This window comes from Rhinolophus sinicus, linkage group LG03, assembly GCF_036562045.2.
Source record: "Rhinolophus sinicus isolate RSC01 linkage group LG03, ASM3656204v1, whole genome shotgun sequence".
Taxonomy (NCBI): Eukaryota; Metazoa; Chordata; class Mammalia; order Chiroptera; family Rhinolophidae; genus Rhinolophus; species Rhinolophus sinicus.
Window position 1 is genome coordinate 162873457 of NC_133753.1, and position 27770 is coordinate 162901226.

Consider the following 27770-nt stretch of genomic DNA (forward strand, 5'->3'; position numbering starts at 1 on the left):
ACAGGTCTTCCAGATGGAAAATAAATATGGAAACAGTGGCCTTAAATGACACATTGGTCACAGAGAGATTTAATCGATATTTTCAGAGCATTTCACCCCAAAGCTGCAGAATACACGTTCTTCTCAAGGGCACATGGAACATTTTCCAAAATAGACCACATGTTAGGCCACAAAACAAGTCTTGATAAATTTAAGAAAATTGAAATCATACCAACTGTCTTCTCTGACCACAGTGCTATGAAATTAGAAATCAACTACAGGAAAAAAAAACTGGAAGACACACCAATACATGGAGGCTGAATAACGTTATTGAATAATGAATGGGTCAACAATGACATAAAGGAAGAAATCAAAAGACATCTCAAGACAAACGAAAATGAAAACACAGTAACCCAAAATCTATGGAATGCAGTGAAAGCAGTCCTAAGAGGAAAATTCATAGCAATGCAGGCCTAGCTAAAGAAACAAGAAAAATCACAAATCAATAGTTTATCCTTACACTCACGGTATCTGGGGAAAGAATAGCAAAATAAGCCCAAAGGGAGTACAAGGAAGGAGATCATAAATATCAGAGTGGAAATAAATGAAATAGAGACAAAAAAAAAAAAAAAATGCGAAAGATCAATGAATCCAAGAGCCAGCTTTTTGAGAAGATAAACAAAATCAACAAAGTTTTAGCCAGACTCATCAAAAAAAAGAGAGAGGACCCAAATTAATAAAATCAGAAGTGAAAGAGGAGAAGTGACAACAGACACCACAAAAATACAAAAATTTAAAGAAATTACTATGAGCAACTGTATGCCAGCAAATTATACAATCTGGAAGAAATGGACAATTTTCTAGAAGCATACAACCCTCCAAGGCTAACTCAAGAAGAAACAGAAAACCTGAATAGACTGATTACCACCAGGGAAATTGAATCAGTAATCAACAAGCTCCCAACAAACAATAGCCCTGGACCAGATGGCTTTACAGGTGAATTTTACAAAACATTCAAAAAAAGAATTATCACCTATTCTCCTCAAACTATTCCAAAAAATCCAGAAGGAGGGAAGGCTCCCAAGCACTTTTTATGAGGCCACTATCACCCTGATCTCAAAATCACACAAAGACATTACAAAATGAGAAAACTACAGGCCAGTATCTCTAATGAACATAGATGCAAAAATCCTCAACAAAATATTAGTGAACAGAATTCATCAATACATTAAAAAGATCATACACTATGATCAAGTGGGACTCATTCCTGGTATTCAAGGTTGGTTCAACATCTGCAAATCAATTAATGTGATATACCACATTAACAAAATGAAAAATAAAAATCACATGATCATATCACTAGATGCAGAAAAAGCATTTGACAAAATCCAGCAGCAATCTATGATAAAAACTCTTAAGAAAGTGGGAATAGAGGGGCCATATCTCAACATAATAAAGGCCATATATGATACACCCACAGCTAACATCATACTCAATGGGGAAAAGCTAAAACCATTCCCCTTAAGATCAGGAACAAGCCAAGGTTGCCCACTTTCTCCACTTCTATTCAACATAGTACTGGAAGTTCTAGCCACAGCAATCAGACAAGAAAAAGAATAAAAGGCACCCAAATTGGTAAGGAGGAAGTAAAATTGTCATTATATGCAGATGGCATGATACTATATAGAGAGAATCCTAAGGATTCCACCAAAAAACTATTAGAACTGATAAATGAATTTAGTAAAGTAGCAGGATACACAATTAATATTCAGAAATCAGTTGCATTTGTATATACCAATAATATAATATCAGAAGGAGAAATTAAGAAAACACTCCCATTTACAATTGCTTCAAAGACTATAAAATACCTAGGAATAAATTTAACCAAAGAAGAGACCTGTACTCAGAAAATTATAAGACACTGAAGAGAAATTAAAGAAGATACAAATAGATGGAAACACATACCATGCTCATGGATAAGAAGAATTAATATCATTAAAACGTCCATACTGCCTAAGGCAATATACAGATTAAAAGCAATTCTTATCAAACTACCAAGGACATTTATCACAGAAATAGAACATATAATCCTAAAATTTATATGGAACCATAAAAGACCCTGGATAGCCTCGGCAATCTTGAGAAATAAGAACAAAGTAGGAGGTATCACGATACCTGACATCAAATTACACTACAAGGCTACATTAATCAAACTGTATGGTACTGGCATAAAAACAGACACATAGATCAATGGAACAGAATAGAGAACCTAGAAATAAATCCATACCTATATGATCATTTAATCTTTGACAATGGAAGCAAGAATTTATGGTGGGGGACAGACAGTCTATTCAATAAATGCTGCTGGGAAACCTGGACAGAAACATGCAAAAAAATTAAGCTGGACCACCTCCTTACACCATATACAAGAATAAATTCAAAATGGATTAAAAACTTAAATGTAAGATCTGAAACCATAAAACTCCTAGAAGAAAATATAGGAAGAAAGTTTATAGACATTACCCGGAGTAAGATTTTTACTGATCTATGCCCTCAGGCAAGGGAAGAGGAAAAATAAACATATGGGATTACCTCAAACTAAAAAGTTTTTTCACAGCAAAGGAAACCATTAACAAAATAAAAAGGGATCCTACTGAATGGGAGAAGATACTTGTCAATGACATATTCGATAAGGGGTTAATATCTAAAATGTATAAAAAACTCACTCAACTCCAAAAAAACAAACCCAATTAAAAAATGGGCAGAGGACATGAAGACACATTTTTCTAAAGAGGACATACAGATGGCAAACAGACATATGAAAAAATGCTCAACCTCACTAATCATTAGTGAAATGCAAATAAAAACCACAATGAGATACCACCTCACCCCAGTCAAAAATGGCTATCATCAATAAATCATCAAACAACAAGTGCTGAAGAGGATGTGGAGAAAAGGGAACCCTTGTGCACTGTTGGTGGGATTGCAGATTGGTGCAGCCACTATGGAAATCAGTATGGAGATAACTCAAAAAACTGAAAATGAAACTACCTTATGACCCAGCAGTTCCACTCTTAGGTATCTATCCAGAGAAATCCAAAACTCTAATTCAAAAAAATTTATGCACCCCTATGTTTATTGCAGAACTATACACAATAGCCAAGACATGGAAACAACCGAAATGCTCATCGGTAGACGACTGGATTAAGAAACTGTGGTACATTTATACAGTGGAGTATTATGCAACCATAAAGAAGAATGAAATCTTACCTTTTGCAACAATACGGATGGACCTAGAAAACATTATGCTAAGTGAAATTAGTCAGACAGAGAAAGACAAATACCATATGATCTCACTTATATATGGAATCCTAAAGAAAAGAATAAATGAACGAACTAATCAGAAACAGTCTCAGAGATATAGAGGAAAAACTGAGGGTTGCTAGATGGGAGAGGGAGTGGGGATGAGGGAGAAAGTGAGGGGATTAGAAAGCACAATCGGTAACCACAAGACAGCCACGGTGATACGAAAGTCAGTTTGAAGAATATAATCAACAATGTTGTAAAGATTTTGTAGGGTATCCAATGGACACTTGTCCTATTAGGGAGACCACTTCAGAGATGGTATAGATGCCTGATCACTGCACTGTATACCTGAAGCTGAATAATAATGAATGCCAACTATAATTTAATACAAATATATAAATATATAAATACATATATATATAGTCACAAGAAGTGGACTACAGCATTAGGAATAGAGACAGTGGAAATGTAATGGCTGTATGCTATGTCAAAGGGGTAGTAGATTGGGGGAGAAGGGTTATCACTTTGTGAGGGAAATGTCTAATTATTACATTGTTTTGCACACCTGAAACTAATAAAAAATATATATGTATTAAAATAATAAAAAATAAAATAGAATACAAATTCAATTCCTCAGCCAAACTCGTCATATTATAAGTGCACAGTCGCCACAGGGAGCTGATGGCTACTGCATTGGACAGCACAGGTACAGAGCACTGCCAGGACTGCAGAAAGTTGTAATGAACACTGCTAGGCTAGACAGCTTTTTTCACTTCTCATAAAGTCTGATTAACCATTACAATTTTCTCATGGGGGATAGCAAAGAGAAAAATCCCTAGCAGATAATGGAAGGCTAGAAACAGTATACAGCGCTCAGCATGATCTAAAATAACATCATCGGTCTTTGAAGTAGGTTTTTGATTGTGTGTGTGTGTGTGTGTGTGTGTGTGTGTGTGTGTTTATAGACCACTGAGGGAAAGAGAAAAAGGGAGATGGTAATATTTCCTTTCTACAAATACTTATTACCCATAAAAGGACACAATTATATGTATAAAAATAAGGACGAAAAGAAAATTTGTATATGTGATGAAATTTAAGGACAATAAAAGTACTGATTGCACTTCACACTTTCTTATTAAATATAAGCTTAAGCATTTCTCTTTTTAAGTCCATGTAACCGCACTGCTGCTTCAGTAATTACAACTTGTAACAAGTGTTTGCCAGTGGCAAAAGTGGGCCACTAAAACAGGCAGATATCACCACTTTCCTTTCTGGCCCAGGAGTCCACGTGGTAAGATAAACCTCCCCCCAAACAAGCACCAATCAAGGACAAAAACAGGATTAGAATCCTTGACTATCAGTTTGAACCATGATATCCTGCTCTGTTGACTTCTGATGCCCCAGAAAGCCAGGAAAATGTTTTGTTTGGCACTCACATTCCCGCAGACATAGTCCTTCCATCAATTAATACTCACTCCTTATGGAGCTGCTAAGTCCAACCAGGCCTGCAAATGGCATTTATTAAGATCTTTTCACCGTCTTTTACATGACCCAGCCCAGATCCTAAGTTCTAGATTAAGAACGTTCAGTTAAGTCACAGTCAGAAAAGAGACAGTACAAGTTTCCTAGAGCTGCTCATTTATTCAGCTTGATAACTTTCCATATTTTGCACCCCACTACTTAAGGTGGTACTCCAACTGAGCCCTGTGGATCTCTGGGTTGCCTAGAAAGATAATGTGCTAAATTTTCTGCTGCTATCAATCCCAAGTCCTATTCCAAAATTAGACTGATTCCAAAACCTGCAGAAATATGGACGTCATCAATATATACACTTTAAAAATATATCATTGTGAACCCATACTAGGACTTTCTCTAGTACAAGAAATTGAATATGTTCAATTTCAAGGGCTGATATACCTTGTTGTGTAGGCAGCCAAAAAGGTGATGGGAGCACATAGGGAGGCTAGAATGAGGGAGGACAGAGCTGCTGGGTACGTGAATCCAGAGGTTCTAAAGGATTAACTAGAAAAGTTTGCTAACTCACTATTCTGGAAGATTTTTTTTTTAACTATTTCCTGATTGATATCCTCAATAAGATTCATGGAGAGCCAAAAATATATGAATATGCATTTTATTAAATTTTGGAATGAAATAAATTCTGGCTCAGAGGATGGAGAAACAGACTGCCCTAATGCCTTGCTGAGAACAGAAATGAAGCAATTTGACAGCATATGAATGTCAAAGGGAATTATAGACAGTTGCTATGTAAATTTACTGACACCTCTAAATACTAAGTCATGAACATTTTCAAGGAAAAATATAGCTGAAATTTGAAAACATGAGTATATCCAATGGAGCAAATTGGATTTCATAAAAGATATAAAAAGATAACTCTTTAAATAACGTTTAATTTGAATTAATTTAAAAAAAGAGTCATACATCATCCTTGGTAATATTTTTACTGATATATCCCCTTGGACAAGGCAAGTAAGAGAAAAAATAAACATGGGATTACATCAAACCAAAAAGCTTTTTCACAGCAATGGAAACTATCAATGAAACCAAAAGGCATCCTACTGAATGGGAGAAGACATTTGTCAATGATACATCTGATAAGCGGTTCATATCCAAAATGTATTAAAAAAAAAATTCATTCAACTCAACATCAAAAAAACAAACAACCCAATTAAAAATGGGCAGAGGACATGAAGAGATATTTTTCTAAAGAGGACATACAGATGGTCAACAGACGTGAAAAAATGGTCAACCTCACTAATCATTAGAGAAACGCAAATAAGATATCACCTTACTCCAGTCACAATGGCTATCATCAATAAATCAACAAAGAACAAGTTTTGGAGAGTATGTGAAGAAAAGGGAACACTCGCGCACTCTTGGTGGGATTGCAGATTGGTGCAGCCACTATGGAAATCAATATGTAGGTATCTCAAAAAACTGGAAATGGAACTACCTTATGACCCAGTGATTCTACTCGTAGTTATCTATCCAGAGAAATTCAAAGCGCTAATTCAAAAAAATATATGCACCCTTATTCACAATAGCCAAGACATGGAAACAACCATCGGTAGACGACTGGATTAAAAAATTGTGGTACATTTATACAATGGAGTATTACTTGGCCATAAAGAAGAATAAAACCTTACCATTTGCAACAATATGGATGGACCTAGAGAACATTAGGCTAAGTGAAATAAGTCAGATAGAGAAAGACAAATACCATATGATCTCACTTATAGGTGGAATCTAAAGGACAAAATAAATGAACAAACTAATCAGAAACAGTCTCAGGGATATAGAGAAATAACTGAGGGTTGCTTGATGGGAGGGGGGTGGGGAACAGGAAGAAGGGGAGGGGATTAGAAAGCACAAATTGGTAATTGCAAGATTGCCATGGGGATATGAAAGTCAGTTTGGGGAATATAATGAATAATGTTGTAAAGATTTTATAGGGTATCCGATGGACACTTGTCTTATTAGGGAGACAACTTCAGGGACGGTGTAGATGCCTGATCACTACACTGTACACCTGCAGCCGAAGCTGAATAATAATGAATGTCAACTATAATTTAATATATATATATATATATGTAAACGTTTATTTAATGTGGATGTGGAGTACAGCATAGGGAATAGAGTCAATGGAACTGTAACAGCTGTATACGATGTCAGAGGGGTAGTAGATTGGGGGAGGGCGTTATCACTTTGTGAGGGATATAAATGTTTAATTATTAATATTAAATTATTTTGTACACCTGAAACTAACTTAAAAAAATAAGCTCATACACACACAAAAGTCATAGAGTTGGAAAGAATCTTCAGGGAAGTCCAACTTTCCTCGCCTGGAGTCCCTTTTGCCAGCATCTCAGCATCAGGGTTAGTATTCCAGCCTAGCCCTTCACACTGGGTGACAGAAAGTTTACTGGGCTGTGAAGCAGCCTACATCATTGCTGAACAACTGCAATTGTTACAAATTTCTTTCTTAGATTTGAGTTAAAATCTCCTTTCCTGTAGCTTCTGCCCATGTGTTCTTGATTCTGCCATATGAATCAAGAGAGAGTTGATTCCTCTTCCATCTGAAATAACGCCAGGTATCTTAGGAACCAATCAGGGCCCCATAAGTTTTTTCTCGTGCTGGAATGATCCCAAGCACTTTAGCCCCTCTCCTCACACAGTACATGTTTGAAATACCCCGCACTTCCTGCTGTGTTAAAATGGACATCTCTCCAGATGTCGAAGTCCCATGTGTGATCCCACAAATGGTCACAATACTCAAGATATTTATCTGGCAGTGCAGAGTAAAATGAGACTATTATATCCTATCGCACTTAACACTAAAGTGTCCTAAAATGCTCAGCACTTTTCACATATTACCTGTGATAAACATCGGTCTCCCTTATTCCCCTCCCATACTTGGGCAATTTATTTTTTTAATGGAAGTGTCAATCTTTATATGTACCCTCTTACATTTCCTTTGTTTTGATTTGTAATTTGAATCTGATCTGATAATTTTACGTTCATCAAAAATATTAGTTATCCAGTCCATATTTGTCTCATTCTAAGTTTAATCAGTAGGAAATTAATATATTAATTTAAGACCCTGATCAGAATGCTAATCAGATTGTAGACAAATAATGACCTTTTTACCCTGCTGAACATATAAAATCTATGGATGAGACCTCTATGATATGTCATTAAGGAATTCAGAACAGATCCTTAACCTCGGGGAGTTGGTGTCTTGGAAAGTCACTGTGCTGTTCCTCTACATGTGCCTTGGTTCAATAACAGGTGAACAGATCACGGACTTAATTGATCACCCATTTTTCATTTCAATTCTAGTTTCCCCAGAAGTCTCACTGACCAGGGACCAAACAGATTACCTCTGACTAACATATGTAACCACAGCCTGTTTCAGAATTTTTGACATTTGTTTTTCAAAATAAAAAGGAAAAGCAAAGTATTTTCAAGGATTCCCTTGGGCACTCAAGAATCTAACCTTATCTAAGCCATTTTGTGGATCTAATGAGAAAAACAAAAAGAAGACATTTTAAATGTACTATGTTCCAGCTACTACTGATAACAACTTGAGGGGCAGTAGGAGGAAGTACGAGGGTAAATTATCCAGAAAAGAAAATGCAATTCTTTGAAATTGGAAGGGTGAAAGTAAGGATGGGACATACGTATCTGACATATAGAAACACACAAAGTGGTTTCAAATCTCAATTATTGTTACCTGGTGGGAAAGAAAATAATAATAAAAAGAATCATTCCTGAGAGCTCCAATGTAAAGACTATAATTTTAAAACCAAGAATGAAAACATTAAAAGTTAGGATTTCCAAGCATCTGGGCCCCAGGTGGCTTCTCCTGGTGAAGGTCCTCATCTGTGAGCAGTGTGTCATCTCCCTGCTGGTCTCTTAGATGGATTGGAATTGTAACGATCTTTGCAGTCTCCCACCAGTGATGTCTCTGTGTGTCTGCTACTATTTGCTCTGGCAAGAGCCAGGTGAGGAGCAATAAAACACCCCTCATGTCACTGTGGACACATTACCATGGAGCAGAGAGGATGTGGTCCAGGGAACTGTAAGCGGCCAAGCCACCACAAGACATAAGTCCCAACCTGGCTTCTGAAATAAAGGGCCTGGAAAAGTAGGGCAGCATGCAGAAATCATCTGTGTCTCTTTACATCAGCAGGGAATGAATTACTTTTTCATGGGACTCACGGGAGAATGTGTATGATGGCATGCCAAATCATGGTAATGCTTCTGAGAGACACGTCGCCATATGTCTTAAAGGTCCTCCTTAAGCTAAATCTAAGTCACAGCTTATGTACAGTAAAATGGTAAAACAACTGCAACAACAGCTTACAGGCACTGCACTGTGTGCTTTATATTATCACACCTAATACTTTCACTGTCTCCAGATGTCACTAGTACTCTTAGTACCCCCACGGTAGATGAGCAGAGTGCTCTGGCTGTATTTTAAGATGGCGACTTTCCCCTCCCCCTGCCAGACGCACGAGGGGACTTTTCTCCAGGTGTCACGGGGAAAACTTGATAGGGCTCCTCAGGATAAAATTCACAAAACTGTGGGGACCCCCGTAAACCTGGGCCCCCTGGTGTTTTTATCTCTTTAGGCTTGTCTACACGGAGACTCCAGCAATTCATCAATTACAGTTTAGGTTTTCCTACCCCACTACTGGTTCCCATGGAGGTTTCTGTTCCACTAAGTTGTGATACTCTATATCTGCCTGTCTGCCTCCCTCATTTGGGGGGCAGCAATTTTCCCTGTACCTCAGTTCTCAAATCTAAGAAGAATTGTTAATTTTCAGTTTGTTTGGTTTTTTTCTTGTGTGAAGTTGGAAGTGACAACATCCAAGCTCCTTACATACTAAACAGGAAACCCAAAGTCATTGTCCCATTTCAAGGATGAAATTAGGGGATCTGAGAGGAAGCTAACCTAGAGGTGTCCTTGTTTTCCAATAGGTTATCTTGATTTCTCTCAGCCTGTACTGAGCCCTCATTACATGGACCAAATGCATTCTCCAAGGGTCATGGACATGCAGACTCAGATAGTTCACTCTTCCCTTCACCAAACTAAGAAGCCTCAAACTTCAATCACAGAGGAGAATACTGGAAGACGTAAGGGTGATTCTTCTCTTTGCTTCTAGAAAATCTCCATTCCTTTGTTGAGCAGAGGCATGACCTAAATTTGATATTTTGAAATGCATTATAGTGGTTTTTGAATCTCCTTTGACACCTATGTATATTGCTACAGCGTCAAGTAAAAGGAAATGAAGTTTATCAAACCATGTGAAACCAGTTCCTTTTACTGGTATCAAAGACCAGTGTTCTCCGCCCACACTAGTTCACTCCTGGTGAGGTTACAGAGGGTTCCCAGAGGGAGGGAGCCTGTACCGGGGCTGTAACGGGGAGGCCCAGGCCACCCTTTACAGAGAGAAGAGTGCAAACAAGGTCTGCTGGGAAGAAAAACAGAGTGGCTGGGGAGCGCTCTGGACTGCGATGACGCAATCCTGACAGCTGCAGAGCTCTGGTCCCAGCAGCTCCTGCTCAGACTGATGAATGTGGAAGCCAGAGCGTCATCATTGCAGTCCTGGGATGCTGACGAGTACGTAGTTACTGGTCATCCGGGCCTTATAAACTATGGTGTGAAGAGAGGTAGAAAAACACCATTCCACTTCTTTTCTAGCCGTTCTGAAAGTATGTGCATGCAGACACAGCTGTGAAAAAGTGCATTCTCCCTCCATTCTGGTGGGATGTGAATATGGGTAAAGAGCACACGCTGCTATGGTCAGGCTGCCTGAGAAGGATCCTGGGTTGGCTACTTCTGGAAACTTGGGCACGGGTTTGGTTTGGTTTTGTCTTGAACTATTCTAAGCTGCAATTTCCTCATCTATAAAATAGAAATAAGAATGAGATCATCAAAGTAAAATTGTTGGCATGTGTTAAGTCCTTGATTACAGCTGCTATTCTCATCTCCGTTATTCTTCTGGTTGCACTAAAATGATACACACGCTATTCACTTTCTTTGCCAACTCCCAGTGATATTACTCTCTGAAATGGAGATGATCAATTTTATAGAATATGCTTCCTCTCATTTCCTAACTTTAGAGAGCAAGAGGTTTTTGACACCCAACTCTTCCACTCTGTAGAGTTTCATAATTACTGAAATACACACCTTACAATTATTCTCTCATTTCGAATATGAAACAGAACAAAGCACGTTCATCAAAGTACCTCTCAGGATAGAAGCCTGAGGGACCATGAGGGACCATGTTCAAATAGAAGTGTTCTGGGGTCTGGAGAGTCTGTTGGGCGATGGAACTGACATGGACTGACAGCCATATACCCTGTGATACGACCTGTCCTGTGGCACGGCCTGCCACCCAGTCGCTTCTGAAGAGTTATTAAACTCATGAAACACTTGGGTGTGAGTGGACTTCTATAGAAACTGGGATAGAGCTGAGTTTTATGTCTGGACTAAAAAGGGGTCAGAATTCTAGTAATACATGGTAAGAAAAGCATGAGAAAGGAAACTCCAGTGATTCAGCAGTGATTACGGGGAAACTCCTTTTACACGGCTTTGGAGTTGGTTTCAGGTGAAGTTGAACCTAGTTTCTGATAGTGAGTTTGATAAACCATCGAGGTCCACAATACCATTAGATGTCAAGACTGTATGAGCAACTTACAAGTTGCTAAGAGACTGGATCTTCGTTGTCCTTATCATATAAAATAAATGATAATTATGTGAGGTGTTAGTTAACACTATGGCGGTCACCATATTGCAATATATAAATGTATCAAATCAACAAGTTGTACACTTAAACTTACGCAATGCTGTAATGTCAGTTGTATTTCAACAAAAATAATTTTTTCAAAAGTCCACAGTATCACTATTTCAAGGTGAGAAATCAGTAAGAGGTTTCCATGTGTACATGTAAAATAGTATATATAATATACATATACACATTATCTTGCATACATGATGGTTATCTCCACCCTTTCCCAAAACCTCTCTAAAGTAATTGCAAAGGGTTTTCACCAAAGTAAAAGTCCATATAGACAAAGACAAGTAAAAAAGAGAGGACAACAAAAATGTGAGATTTGGAAGTGAGTAGCTGGAAAAAGAACCCTGGGCTTGCCAGGGAAGTCGACAAGAACCTTCCACTGCAGAGGCTGGAATGGCCTTGGGATTGGAGAAGCTAAATGTCTTGATTATGGGGTGTGGCTACAGTGACCAACTCTCTGGGTTTGCCTGGAACTGAGGGGTTTCATGGGACACAGCAGGACTTCCAGGGCTAAAACCAGCAAGCTGGGGTGGTTCGTCACCCTGAGTGTAATGAGGACAAGCAAATAGGAGAACTGGTGGAAAGCCCAAGCTCCACACCCCTCCCTCACCCCATATACGACTTTATTAAAACAAAATTAAGTTTAAAATATTTTTAAAAATCATATTTGACATTCACGCTTTCTATATGCAGATGTCAATTTATAAAAAAGAAAGGGCCTCCCTCTTAGCAATAAATGTAAAGAACCCTTTAAATTTTTTCTCATGGATATGGATAAAATATATATAAGCGTTCTTGTCGTTTCTTGGTAGCAATACCTGCTCTCTCACTTTTATTCAGGAATACAAAACTAAATCCTCATGGGGGACACTAGATCCAAGATTTCCAAACCTGGGAACTCTACCTGAATTCTGCATAATTCAAATATTCAAGGTGGGGACAGGTGTCTGTAATTTTTAAAGCCCCCCAAGTGATTCTTCTGATCAGTCAGCTTTGGAATTCATTGTATTAACAATGTCCATATGGAAGTCAAGGTGGGTGTACATTGTCAAGGCCGCAGGGATATATGTAAGATGCCACTGAGCAATCTGACATTTAGGCCTATATCCGTAGAACGTGGAAATGGAATCCTAGTGCTCTGTACCAGCTGCTGTCTTCACTGACGCCCCTTCTGAAGCAAGTGAGAGTAAATCTCTGCAGAGGATCTATACCCTAGAATGCCCAGTCTGCCCAGACAAGCCAAATTCAGAGAAATGTGTTATCTCTGCCCTGGTAAGAGCCAGAACCTTCTGAGGGCTGGGGATCTAACTTACTATGAGCTTTCTTTCAGACACTGAGGAGGTATGACCTAGTAAGAAGCAGTAATTGCATTCTCAGAGCATATTCACCTCTACTCTGCCCAGCTCTGTGGAAGGCAGCCTTGACTTTCTCCATCAGTTATTTTCAAAAATAACACACAATCAGACTTTACTTCTCCTCACTCCATAAGAAAGCACCCAACAGCTATAGGAGGCTGTGCCAAATTGAAAACACAAAATAAAGAATGTCTCTTGCAAGAGTATCTCTTCCTGACAAGGAAATAAAAATTAAATATAATAGACATACCCACTATTATTCGGTATAAGAAAAAACCTCTCTTAAAAATACTTAGTAAAATACTCGAAAAATTCTCACTGAGGAATTTAAAAAAAAAACCAAATTTTAATATTAGTATGTTTCCCAAGAAATTTCCATCATTAAACATTTAAAAAGTATTAAACATTTAAAAACATTAAATGTTATTTCAAAATATTTAAGCCCTTGAAAAATGCCTCCAGAGATTTGCTATAAAGAATCCTTCCAAACCTTGACATTTTTCTCTCCATATCCCATTCAATGAGATAGGTCATTTGTAGGAGCAAATGTCCCCATTGTTTACACACTTATGAAACAAAGAGAATATCTGTACCATTCCTGAGGAATTTGGTAGGTTAGTAGTCTCGTATTTAAGTTTCCAGCTTGTGCAGGTCCCCAGTTAGAATGACTTACAGAGCCATTTTCTAGTTATAATCATCCTTTCTTTTCATTCAAAAACTATTATATACTACAAAGCACAAATCCACACATGCATACACATGTGTGCTGTGTTTCTGTTGTCCCTTTGCATCAGCCCTACTACTCAGACAGGTGTTCAATGAATCAAACATTCAAAAGAAAAAAACATCTTTTATTGCTAACACCATAGATGTCCTGTGAGAATCATAGTTTGCTAATTGATACTTAACACATTCTTTCCTCAAGCTCTTTGAGGCTCCTCAAGCTATGGCCATTTGAACAGAAATTATTCATTGGTGTTGGCTTGCAAGTTTCTCTAGTTGATGAGACTCTAATATGCATCAGAGCCACTAGATGACTAGTAAGTAAACACCCTTGATGAGCTAAAGTTAAACTAAAAACAGGCAGACTAATGAGAGGCTCAATGCCTCACCTCCTAAAATTACATTATGATTTGGATTTTCAGACCATAAAAAGCTGAGAGTGTAGGAGCAAAGAGACTACGACTTCAGGTTTGTCTCAGTTAGGAGGCCAAGTAGGCACAGAATGAGATTCTTTCTGGCTTGCTAAACCTAAATTCCTAGTATTAGACCCAATCCCGTCGCTTACTAGAGAGGACACCAGGGAACAATTGAAGCTGTCTTTTTACCATCACTAGGTGAGTGAAGACCTAGAACATTTAAGTGGACAGAAAACTATTTCATGACCCTAATACAACTGACAAAACACTTCAAATCAATCTGAAACATGTCAGTGTTGGAAAAAACCCTTTGTTTCCACAGACTTGAAGCTGTTAAGGAATATATTAGTTGACAAAAGAAAGCAATTGTTAAAATTATTTTATTTTTATAATTTTTCACCTTATTCAAATATTTTAAAGTGTCATGACACCCACAATTTTATTGGAAAAACACACAAAAAATTATAGCATCAAAAAACAATAATCATGGAAATACAATTAAATGATAGAAATTAAAATGTAAACATAAATCTTTCCACCAGAAGTGTATAAGAAATAATCAAAGCACTAATATTACTATTTAGATTTCTATATCACCTTTTATCTCATCCAAGTACTAACCAGGCCCAACCCTGCATAGCTTCTGAAATCAGACAAGTTCAAGAGCATTCAGGGTGGTAAGGCTGTAGACTATGGCACATTTTCTATAAGAAGCTCAGTGTGCTTTCTTGGTTCTGCACAATACTGTAAATGACTTCTATTATATTCTTCCAATATTTAAATATCTCATCCCAAGAGAGTGCATCTATCTTTACTTGGCAACAAAACATGATTGTAGTGTAAAATGAAGCCAACATTGAACCTCAAAGGAAAAGTTCAATAACTGAAATAAACAATGCCTCAATGAGCTTAACAAAAAGCTGCAGATGGCAGAAGAAAGAGTCAATGAACTTGAAGATAAATCAATAGAAATTGTACAACTGACAAAGAGAAGGGAAAAAAAATAAAGAAAAATGAGCAGGGCCTCGGTGATTTGTGGAAGATATCTAAAGTCTAACAAAAAAATGTAATTGGAGTCTCAGAAGAAAAAGGAAGGGAATGATGAGATGAAAAATATTTGAAGACATAATGGCTAAGTGTTTTTCAAATGTGGTGAAAAATATAAAGTTATATGTCTTACATGCTCATTCAAACCCTTAAGCTGACTAAATATAAAGAAAACTACATTTAGGCATATCACAGTCAAAGTGTTCAAATTCAAAGGTAAATAGAAAATCCTGGAAACAGAAAAAGTGACATATTACATACAAGGATACAATAATGTGAAGAAAAACTGGCTTTACATTATAATGTAGGTCATAGAGAATGAAACAAAGTACTGAAAGAAAAAAAGTAACAAAAAAACTATATGCAGCAAAATTATCATTCAAAAATGAAGGCAAAATAAAAAATAAATTATCAGATGAACAAAAACAGAATTTTTTGCCAGCAGATCTGTACTACAGGAAATGTTAAAGGAAGTTATTCAGACTGAAGGAAAATGACACCGGATAGAAACTCAGATCTACAGGAAGAAAACCAGAAATGGCAAATAGGTAGTGGGCAAACATAAAAATATACATGTTTTTTCTTTTCTTCTCTTAATTAAAAAAAATACATATGTTGTTGAAAACTAAAATTATAAAACTGTATTGGGGGTTTATGAAAAATGCAGATGTAATATACATGTGAACAGTTTCACAAAGGATGTGGTAAATAAAGTTACTATATGTATGTGAAATAATACAATATTAAGTAGACTATATAACAAGTTGAAGATGCATCTTATAATCCTTAGAATAAAAATTTTAAAAATGCAAAAAGTGTATGGTTAAAAAAGCCAACAGAAGAATTAAAATGAAATACTTGAAAGTATTTAATTAAGCAAAAGAAGGCAGGAATGAGGAAACAGGAATAAAATGATAGGATAAAGTAAAGCAAATAGCAAAAAAGTTGGTTTAAAGTCAATCACACTGATAAGTGAGACATATGAAAATTCCAATTAAAAAGCAGACATTTTCCCAACTGGATTAAAAATGTAAGGCCCAGTTATATGCTGACCACAAGATTCACACTTTAAATACATAATAAAACTGCAAATATACATATTATATATGCCTATATTATATATACGAGTATATATAAAACACCATGAACACACTATTAAGAAAGCAAGAGTGTGTATTAATATCAGACTAAATACTTGTAGACTTCAAGACAAGAAGTATTGCTGGAAATAAACAAGGACATTTCGTAATAATAGAAAGAAAAATGTTTCAGGAAGCCACAATTACAAATGTGTGTGTACCTGATAAGTTCAAAACATTTGAAGTGAAAACTGAAAGAACTAAAAGAAATAGATAAATTGACAATCATAGTTGGAGATTTTAAACCTTTTTCTCAGTAATTGATAAAACTAGACCAAAAATCAATAAGCATATAGATGATCTTAATAACACCATGACCTAATTGACATTTATAGACCCTACACCTCACAACTGTAGCATACAGCATGCACAGTACACATGGAACATTCATGAAGCTAGACTACATGTTGGCCTAAAAATAAGTCTAACATTTTTCAGAAGATTGAAATTGTAAAGAATATGTTCTCTGGTAGCTATAGAATTTAATTAGACATACATTTCAATAAAATATCTGGAAAATACACAGGTATTTGAAAATTAAACAACACATTTCTAAACCTATGAATTAAGGAAAACATCACAAGGAAAGGAGCAAATAGTTTGAAATAAAACATAATGCAAATACTACACTCAGAAATTTGTGGGTCTCAACTAAAGTAGTATTGAGAGGGAGATTTATTATTTTAAATGCTTATGTTTATTAAAGAAAAAGACACTCAAGCTCAGTGATCTAAATTTCTACTCTAAGTAGCTTAAGAAAGAAAAGATTCTACTAAAGTAAGTATAAGGAATACAGTTATTTTTTGAAAGCCCAAATCAATAAAATATAAAGTAAACAACAGAAAAGTTTACGAAGGCAAAAGTTGGTTATTTGAAGGCATTAGTAATATTGATAAACATCTGTGAGACTGGAGAGAGAGAGAGAGCGAGAGAGCGAGAGAGCGAGAGAGAGAGAGAGAGAGAGAGAGAGAATGCAAGTTATCAATAAAGGAATGAAAGAGGTGATATTGTTACAGATCGTAGAGAAATTAAAGGATAAAAATATTTTGAGCAACTTTATGTCAATAAATTTGAAAAATTAGATGAAAAATATAATTTACCAAAATTGACCCAAGATGAAATAGAAAATTTTATATAATTAGTTCTCTGTTTCTACTATATGTTTAAAGCAGCACCCAAGTATTATTTATTGAGTCAGAAGTCTGGACACATGTGACACTATTGGGTTGTCTGCTCTTTCTGCTTAGGAATTAATTACAAGGACAAAATCAATGTGTCAGCTGGGGTAGGTTCCTAACTGGAGGTTCTGGGGAAGATTCCACTTCCAAGCTCTTTCAAGTTATTGGCAAAATTCAGTTACTTGTGGTTGGTTGTAGGAATGAGGTCCCTATTTCCTTGATACCATGTTTCCCCGAAAATAAGGCCTATCTGGACCATCAGCTCTAATGCGTCTTTTGGAGCAAAAATTAATATAAGACCCGGTCTTATATAACACCAAGGGAACATCAAGGAAATATAATCAAACTGAATCCAGCCATACATAGAAAGGACAATACATCATGACTAACTGAGGTTTATCTAAGGAATGTCATATTAACTAAAAAATCAATCAACATAATCCAACAGAATAAAGAAGATAAACCATGTGACCACCCCAATAGGTGCAGAAAAAATATTTGGCAAAATTCACCACCCATTTCTGTTAAAAACAAATACCCTCAGAAAACTAGGAATCAAAAGAAATGTCCTCAATATGATAAGATATCTGAAACAAAGCAATAACAACAAAACAACTACAGCTTACCGTACACTTAATCATGAAAGATGAAAGGCTTTCCTCCTAAGATTTGGACAGAGATAAGGATGTCTGCTCATCACTTCTACCCAGCATTGTACTGGATGTCCCATCTTGTGGAATAAGATATAGAACACACACACACACACACACACACGCACATGCACGCACGGAGGTCACTGGAAAGGAAGAAGTAAACTGCTTCTATTTGCAAATGATTGTTTATGTAGAAATCTTTGAGGAGTCTAAAATAAACCTTAAAAAGGTAATCAGAAATAATAAGTAGATGCAGAAAGGTCTCAGGACACAGTCAAGACAAACAGAACCCTAGAGTCCAGATACAGTTTACATCTATATTTCATAACCTAGATTTCATCAAAATAAAAAAATCTCATCAAAATCCACTATTAAGAGTATGAGTATTTGAGCCACAGACTGGCAGAAAATATTTTTAAATATATTTAAAGAGCTTTATAGTTTCAAAATTATATAAAGAGCTCCTGCAACTGAACAATAAAAAGACAGCCCCCATAATAGACAAAAGGCTAAACAGACACAAAGGAAGATATACAAATGGATGGTAAGCAGAGGAAATTATGCCAACCATCACTCGTCATCAAGTGAAATATCATAAAATGCCTATTAAAATCACAAAAATTAGAAAGGTCACTGACACCATACATTGTTGAGGATGTGGAGCCACTGGAATGTTCATGCACTGCTGGTGAGAATGTAAAATGGTTCTGTCACTTTGACTAAAGATTTCAGTTTCTTATAAAGTTAAATATACACTTACCCAATATCTCAGCAATTCCACTTCTAGGTATTTACCCAAGAAAAATGAAAATATATTATTATAAAAAGACAAATATGATAACGCTTATAGCCTTCATCATAATGGCCTCAAACTGGACATTACCTCAAACTCCATCAACAGGAGAATGGATTTAAAGAGCATCGTAGATTGATACAACAGTATAATATGCATCAATAAAATGGAATGAATTATTGATAATTGCAAAAAATGGATAAATCCTCTGTACATTATTCTGAACAAAATAAGCTAGATTCAAGAGTACGTAGTATATGTTGTACAGAATGTTGATATTGTATATTTTACATAACTACCTTAAGTTCTGGAATAAATAGAACTGATTTATGGTGAAAAAAAGTTAGGACTTGATTTTGTCAGTGGAGAAACAGGAGAAAGAGCATGAATGAAGGAACTTTTGGGGTTGACTGGAAATGTTCTATATCTTTAATGTGGTTTGTGTTACAAAGGTGTATCCATTTATTAAAATTTATCAAATTGTTCACTTGAGATTTGTGCATTTCAATGTATATAAATATCTCAAAAAACTTTAAACAAATGACAAATGCTAAAAATCTATATAAGTCCAAATAAATCTAAAAGATTTAAACTTCACAGATCATAGTACCCTTGGTAATAAACTGTGACCTACTAAGATGGCTCCTTTAGAACCTCTGAACCCAAGTAATGAATGAAAAAGGAGAAAAGGTTTAACCTATGCAACACTTTTTCAGGTGGCACAACTGTTTATATTCAATAAATTTAATGTCCTTGCTGTAAGAATAATTGCAGGAAAAGACATTCCTTAGCATAAAAAGTACAGCTCCTTCTTGGAATATGATGGTCAGGCAAGGAATTTCTAGTTTCGATATAAGCTTAAAATGGCAGGGGAAAATTGTGGTTACACATGTAATAAACCTACAAATTCTTCAAATGAAAAAGTGGAAATGGAAATGTCATTTTTACACCACAGAAGTTTATTTTTACTATAGGTTAATTCCCCTCTCTATCATCCACTTTCCTTTATACTAGAAAGGTGGATACTTCAGATATTTGCTCAAATGGAGTAGGAGAGAAATTCTTGTTTTTCTAATGTCAACTAGGGATTTTCTGTTTCTTTCAGGGATGAGAACTAAATTTCCATTTCTTATAAAGATAAAGGGGCCATCATTGAGGCTGGATATTTTCAGAAATTCAACAATAATGAAATGCAATAATGCCATATACTTTCCATAGTCAAATGAAATAATGATATTTAGACTTTACTTCTTTGTAAGTTGTTTTTGTATACTTGTACAGCATGGCTGTATTTAATATTGATTATGGTTTTCACCTCAAATTTACCTTCAGCCTACATCTATATTCTTTCTTCAATTCTCCTCATTTTTAGCCAAACAACATTTTTGTTTTTTTGGCACTCTACTGCATATTTGGGGTATATTTTGTTTGTTTGTTTGTTTTGTTTTGTTTTTCAAGTTCCCAAAATAGTCATGAGGCTCTGTATTTATGAGATGACCCAAAAGCTTGTGGATAACAAAACTGATGACTAAGCATTTAATCAGAGACAATGGATTCCACTTTGGTCCCGCAAAAAAATTCAAATCTAAGAGACACAAACCAAGCCATCTTTAAAACATTGGCCCTTCTCTAATATTTGATTTAATTCACACAAGTTTGTTTTATAAACAGAAGATAGAGACTTTTTTTTCTTTTGAACCAAATGAATGAATCAATTTATTAATATATTAATAGTGGACTCATTCTTTACACCACCCTTTTGTGTCTTCTTGAGGAACCCAAAAGAATAGAGGAAATAACATTGGCTTTCTGGACAGAGATCTGGCAGAATCCTGAATCTACTATGTTGGGAAAGTTACCATATTTTGCCATGTATAATGTGCACCATGTTTTTGGCCCAAACTTTCAGGGGAAAAAAAAGTCTTTCATTTTAATTTTTTAATTCAAATTTTTGGTTACATTTAGGTACTTGCTTTTTGTATTATAAAGGAATTTTAGCATTTTTTAACATATTATGGTACAATAAATTTTATATAACAAATAATTACAAAGCAGAGGAACAGATACAAGTTACGAGAAATTTTATGTACCATATATTTTGTAATTTTATGTAACAAATTTATGATATTATGCATCATAGAAGGCCAAGAACTCATCGTTGTTGTAAGTGAGACCTAAGTTCAACAAAACCGATGTCGCATTCCAGGGTATTATTTTGCATACAGATATCGTTATTGATTTCTAAAGTTACACTTTTAGCTCATAAGAATATCTAAGTTAATTAAAAACATTTATATAGATACGGAATTAGTACTATCCATGTATAATGTTCATCCTTATTTTTCCTTCACAAATTTGGGCAAAAAGTGTGCATTACACGTGGCAAAATGTGGTATTTAATCTTAACAAGCTCCGGTTACCTTGCCTGTAATTAGAAATGGTGACCTCCAGGACCGTTTTATATTTTACACACACACACACACACACACACACACACATCTGAATGCAAGGCACAGTGCTTGGCACGGACAAAGCACTAGAAACATTGGAATTTGTTCAGTCTGGCTGCTCAATGAAATGACAATTTGTTCATCTGAGTCTTTCCCTCAAGTCATGAGCAGTGCTATTCCCCATTTCATTTGGCCCTCAGGATTTATGGATGCACTGAATGAGAAAACGTAAAATGACCATTTCCTGCATTAAAATTCTAACCCATCATTTGGAACACTTACCAAATAATATTCCTAGTTATTGAGTTACAAAGAAAATACATATATCAAAGATTATCGTGGTATATTATTTTAATAGTCACTATAAAAATCAATTATTATTCCACATTTTCCATCAACTCAGAGAACCATATCCTTCAGAAAATATGCATATATCAAAGAACACTACCTTGAACACAACACCACATCAAATGCTTTTTAAAAGACATTATATTTTTAAAAAGACTTCTTTGACTTAATAAAATATACAAGTAAATTAGGAAATCAATAGTTAAAGAGCTTGTTTTGTTTCACATCAACACATGAACTAAATATTTTTAATGGGGGAAAGAATCTCTTAAGATAATGCAACTATAGAATGAGATTTTGCTTGTTACTCATTTTCCAAAAACCTAAGTAAAATTCCAGGGCTATTATTTAAAATGATAATGTATTTCAGTTTTTTAAATAGGAAAAAAAAAGAAGTGCCAACTATTCATTTAGTTGCATTTTCTTATACCAAAGTCACCTGGAATGTGATTATGATTCAGAAGTATGAGTGCTGAGACATCACTTCCCACTTAAAAAGAATATAAAGCATGTTTATAGTTTTTATTCTCCCTACATTTTATATATTTGAAAACCTGATGACAATAAAGAGGGTCACCATAACAACAATTTACTTGTTTACTTGTTGTTTAAACTGAATCAACGAATGTGCTTTAATTAAATATACTACAGAAAATAGCCTTTGATCTCTTAAAATGCACATGTTATCCATGATAGCATTTGGGCATTTAAATTTTTAAATTTCAAAAATCTAGTCTGAGGAATAAAGTACACAATAAGCATTAAAATAACTCCATCCATAAGCAAATTAATTTTATTACCTATTTTTATATTAATTCTTCCATAAAGTTCTGACTAAAATAGGGAATTAAAGTTCCTACTACTATATAGTTAACATGAAGTAATTTAAAGTATTTTCTAAGGCATTAATTTCATACAGTTCTGTCACATTTTAATGACCCTTCTGAGCATTCCAAGCAACTCTCATATGAAAATAAAAATGAAGGTGCAGTGTGGTTAATTTTTTGGTAATTTATTTTGACAGAAACACTTGAGTGCATATATGGGATTGATTTAAATACTAACAATATATTTTTAAAGTCTAGGGTCAATGTTTACTTATAATCAAATATGATTAATATAATCAGTTGGCTCCTGGCCGTACCTCCAGTAATGGAAAATTATCACAAGCCAATATATCTTGATTGCAACAGCCTGTACCTTTATTGTCTATCCAGATTCTTTTCACATCAGGTCTGTAATGAAAAGCTAAGTCACAAACAGAGGTATTAGAATACACACAATGGGGTCACTGTCCTCTGGAACAAATCAAATTTTCAATAACTCATAATGTAATTTGAGGGCTTCCATTATATAATCCTTCAACAAACAAGTATGTTCTACAGATTTTGTTTTTCATTTAACAGTCCAGTCAGTGTATATCTTAATATACATAACCCATAAAATAGATTAAAAGTAAATAGATGCATATGTTTAAAGTCCTTGACTCATGAAAAAATCGATAGAAAATGCTTAAGCAATAATTAAAGTCAAATATTTATATTGTTGGATTTGGCAGCAGGGATGGGTTCTCCAGAGAGAGAACACGGTCCAAATGATGTGTTCCATTCTCCTCTCAACCCCATTCATAAAGTGTCTTACTGTTACGCAACGGGATCACTCTACTTAGTTAATGAAACACAGGCTGAGGTTTAGCGTTCACTGGTTGTACATAAACGAGAAAGCATCACTCATCTATCTTTATTTAAAAACAAAACTTAATCAAGATGTTTAGGCACAGGCACCGGAGTCGAAAGAAGCAAACCTAAGAATGTGATTGTAATGCGGAATCTCGGTGTACAACAAATGGGCACATCACTCAGGAAAGCTCTGAGAGGCATCACTGAAATGCAGTAGTAAACCAGTTGTGTGAACAGCGATAACGGGTTGGCATAACTCTGAGATGAACCAAGCCCCATCGTGTTTGCTATTTTCCGCTGATACTATTAGGGCCCTAATTGAAGAAAGGGGACTCTGGGAACCCTAACATTGACTTCTCCTTTTTCGTAACGCGCTCTGAAACAAGCGGATGCGTTATATCCCGACTCCAGTAGAGAGCTCAAAACCCGGAACCTGGCCTTAAGTCCGTGCTTTGCGCCGCTATCACACACCAGGGAAGCCAGGAGAGAAGATCAATGCCAATACTCTCGAGATTGTATGTTCCTCTGACTGGTTTGCTCGGGCTAACATTTTAGACAGATACTCTCACCCTCCTTTGTGGAGCATGGGAAGACATGAAATACCCCTATCCCTCATCCAGACAGCCCCAGTTACAGCCCCACGAAGCTTAGAGGAACCCAACTCTGTTCCTCAGGACCAAGTCAAAGTCTCATCTTCGTGAGTGGCCGCCTGGACCTTCCCTTAGATCGGAAACAGTTTATGCTTGGACCGAGGATGAAAGCATCTCTCTCAATTCCTCTCGAGGCCACACTTTTCTGTATAGACCCACCTGCATGGGAGCTTCGTGTCTCATTGTTCTCGAAATGTCCTTTCTCTCTGGCTAAGACAGCGCTGGCCCCGACGCCCGGTGAAGCGTGCACAGCCCGCGCGCTCCACGCTCCACTCTGCACTCTTAGGTTTCGCTACCCGGCTCCAATATCAGCACCGGAGCTGTCCCCTCCTGGCGCCGCACACGCGTACTGGCCGGGAGCCTCGCGCGCTCCTGGGAGTTGTAGTCTGATCCAACCAGAGCTTTCCTACAAACCCGCGAGCCTTGAACTACAACTCCCTGCACGCCAGCATTTAAACAGGCTGCCTCCTCCAGTCGGTCTCGGCCGCGGAGCCTCCCTTCTCCTTTGGAAGCGTTTCTGGTTGTTACTGCTTTTAGCCTCTCAGCCCGTTTTGTGGCAAGGTGCAGGCGAAAGTGACCTCAGCTCTTCTCAGCTCGAGACTTTTTATTTTCTACCTATCGCCTTCCGAAACTAGATTGTGATTCCCCGACTAGGATACGCACTACCTTGTGCTAAATGCCAATACAAACGAAAGCTGCGCTCGGTTCTGGGACTCTCCGCCCTACGCCTCCCCATCCCAAATCGGGAAAGTTTATACATCTCCATAGGCAGAGTGGGTGGTTTTACAATTTCATTCAACAAACACGGGGTAGAAAGACAATGAATAGCAGACACATAAAGTGGCTGACTCGCACAGCTACCTTAAGAAGACACACACACGCGCACACCCCGCTCCCCCCCCCCCCCCAAAGTCCTCAAAGCGAGATATCATGCAGAGCATACAGAGGAACTCGCTTCTGCTTACCTTTCCGTACAGCTCCATTGCAAGTCGAGGTTCCGAAATTCTCAGTAATCTCTCCTACAAATGAGGTTAGGGTCTTACGCAGGAAGCGGAGCTAAACGCACAACACAATGGAAGGGGTGGAGGTGGCGGCTGGCGTAGGGGGAGACGAGGAACGTGGAGGAGAGCACAGCTGATTTAGATAGACGGCTTCTTTGCTCAGGAAGGAAAGCATGGAGTCTTCAAGTGGCAGCTGCGGAGAAAGAACTGAGATTCTCTTAGGAAGTGCCAAGGGCGCGATCACGCTGGGCAGCCCCTCCCAGACCTTCCCCCAGGCACCTTCTACCGTCATTAGCGCTCACACAAAACCGCTGCTGGTCTTGGGCCAGAAAGCTGATAGGGCACTGGGTTATTTATCCAAAGCAAGTCACATAAAATGAACACATTCATCACCAGAGCCCAGAAGAACCGTCACAGAATAAGAGAGGAGACCTCTATTAAGTTATCCCGTCCTTTCTTTACCACAGAGCCATTCTTTACATTACAATCATACTCCTCTCAGACTAGTTCAAAAATGGTTTTGAAATCTCGAAACTATACTTTCATTACATTTATCTTTTCCCCTCAGTTGACTAATCCATGTTCTCTGTGCCTATTTACAGACATTCCTCTCCCCTTAAGAGTAAACGTTAATCTATCCAGTAATGATTCTGCCTTTGGCACGAGGTCAAAGTGATTATTACTGGAGGTAGAGTGGAAAAGGCATGAATTTCATATTGGCACAAAGACATGGAAGCAATAACTTGGATCAGCTTGAAACTTCATTGCATTAGACAAGGCACAACGGAGGTTCTGAAACTTTAATGTGCTTGAAAAATCTCACAGGGGGAGGTGGTTTTTATTTTTAAGTAGTGCCTTTTATTGATTTTTATGGTGGGGCGGTGTTTAAAATAAATATTCTCAAGGCATGCATCGAGATTCTGATTCACTACATGTGATGAGGCTTCTGGGAATTAGCATTTTAAAAAACACTACAATTTTGATGCAAGTGGTTCTTTGCCATAATTCAAGAAACACTGCCTTAAAAGAATTTATATCTAAGAGTTTTTCAAAGATACAATCCTTAACAATTTAATGGATTGACTCAATAATGCAACAACAATGTATTGAGAACCTACTACATCCAGCTAGTTTTAGGGTTTGGTTTTGTTTTTGTTTCAGTTTTAAGAAATTAAAGATCTGTGTTCCAATCTTGCAATCAGTGAGAATGTAATACGATATCACTTAAATATTTTTATAACTACTCAGAAAACACATTTTAAAATGCCCCGCTCGTAGTTGAGGTTATGTGATGTTTAGAGCAGTTGCATTTAAAATAGCTAACAACAAGATTAAAACGTAAAAGGTAATCCAGTATCAGTATGTTTCATGGTAGCAGCTTATTAGAAATAATACTTCTGCTATTTTTTTAAAGATCTACGTAAAGGTGCATCACTTTATAAATTTTTTTTCCAGGAAAAGTATGAAAAATAATACTGACACTTAAATATATATAATTATTTGGTATTTAGTAATAAAAAACTTGCACAGCTTCTTAGAGTTGCCTTATTTTAGAAGAATTTGCTGTAATTTTTGTACAAACATCACCTTCTGTAATTTTCAGAATTCAGTCTATCACAGAATATATCTAAATATTACAAATGTTAAACTGTTACAAATTTTCTATTCTTGGAAAAGTCCATCATTTTTGACATTTTATTAAAATGATTCACACCCCGTCAGTTTGATAGTATGAGGTCTGACAATTGAGTTCACACACTCATCCTAGAAAAAGTGCTACAACCCTCATTGCTGAATATCACTATGGCCACCTTCGAAGTACTCCCCTTGGGAAGCTATGCACAGACACCAGCGCCTAGTCAACCCTTCAAAGCAATTTTGGAACTCTTTTTCTGGAATGGCCATCAGATCTGTCATCGTATTACCCTTCATGTCCTGAATGTCATCAATATTTGTTGATGGTGTTTCTTTCAATATTTCCTTTATCTTTAGGTAAAGAAAGAAGTCATTGGGGGCCAGGTTAGGTGAGTAGGGAGGATGTTCCAATACAGTTATTTGTTTAATGGCTGAAAACTCCCTCACAGACAGTGCCGTGTGAGCTGGTACATTGTCATGATGCAAGAGCCGTGAATTGTTGGCGAAAAGTCAGGTCATCTTTTTCATGCAGCCTTTTCAGCACTTCCAAATAGTAAACTTGGTTAACCGTTTGTCCAGCTGGTACAAATTCATAATGAATTTGGATTCATAATCCCTCTGATATCAAAAAAGGTTAGCAACATCGTTGCAACAAGTTTGTGAACTTAATTGTCAGATCTCATATGTTTCTTATGCGTGGAAGAACCCACAAAAATTGAGTTGTAACAAAAAAGAAAAAGAAAACAGAGTTGCAGAAGATTTGGGGGAACTTAGTTCTGTCCTGTTTTTCATACGTTTTTTTGGTAATTAAGTGGGTGGAGCGAGTAAGGAAGTTAGTCAGGGATCTACTAGACAAATAAAAGTAGGCTGGAGCTCATTGTCTCCCTAAAGTCAGAACAAGAGTACTTTGGCTTTGCTTGAAATCAGGTCACATGTAGAAGTTTCACTCCCTAAGTCACCAAATGACAGCTGGAGCTCCAGCTCTGACATCCACATGTAGGCCGCAAGAAGGAACAATTGATGAAAAAGGACATTCCCCCATCTCTTTAAATACACCAGTGCGCTTAGATTACAATGCCATGAAGTTAGTCTTA

General features: G+C 36.7%; 1 protein-coding gene across 2 annotated transcripts in view; it reads right to left on the minus strand.

Annotated features, from left to right (window-relative positions):
- The window catches only part of RAB3C (RAB3C, member RAS oncogene family), a 224594-nt gene extending 199243 nt beyond the window's left edge, over positions 1-25351 (minus strand). Inside the window, exon 1 of one of the 2 annotated variants that reach the window (XM_019743363.2) lies at positions 25006-25351. In XM_019743363.2, the coding sequence (XP_019598922.1) occupies positions 25006-25023 (18 nt within the window). In that variant the 5' untranslated portion in view covers positions 25024-25351. Of the gene's footprint in view, positions 1-24199; positions 24371-25005 lie in introns of those variants that run through there. The other variant, XM_019743361.2, reaches the window with a different exon arrangement.
- Between the last annotated feature and the right edge of the window lie 2419 nt (positions 25352-27770).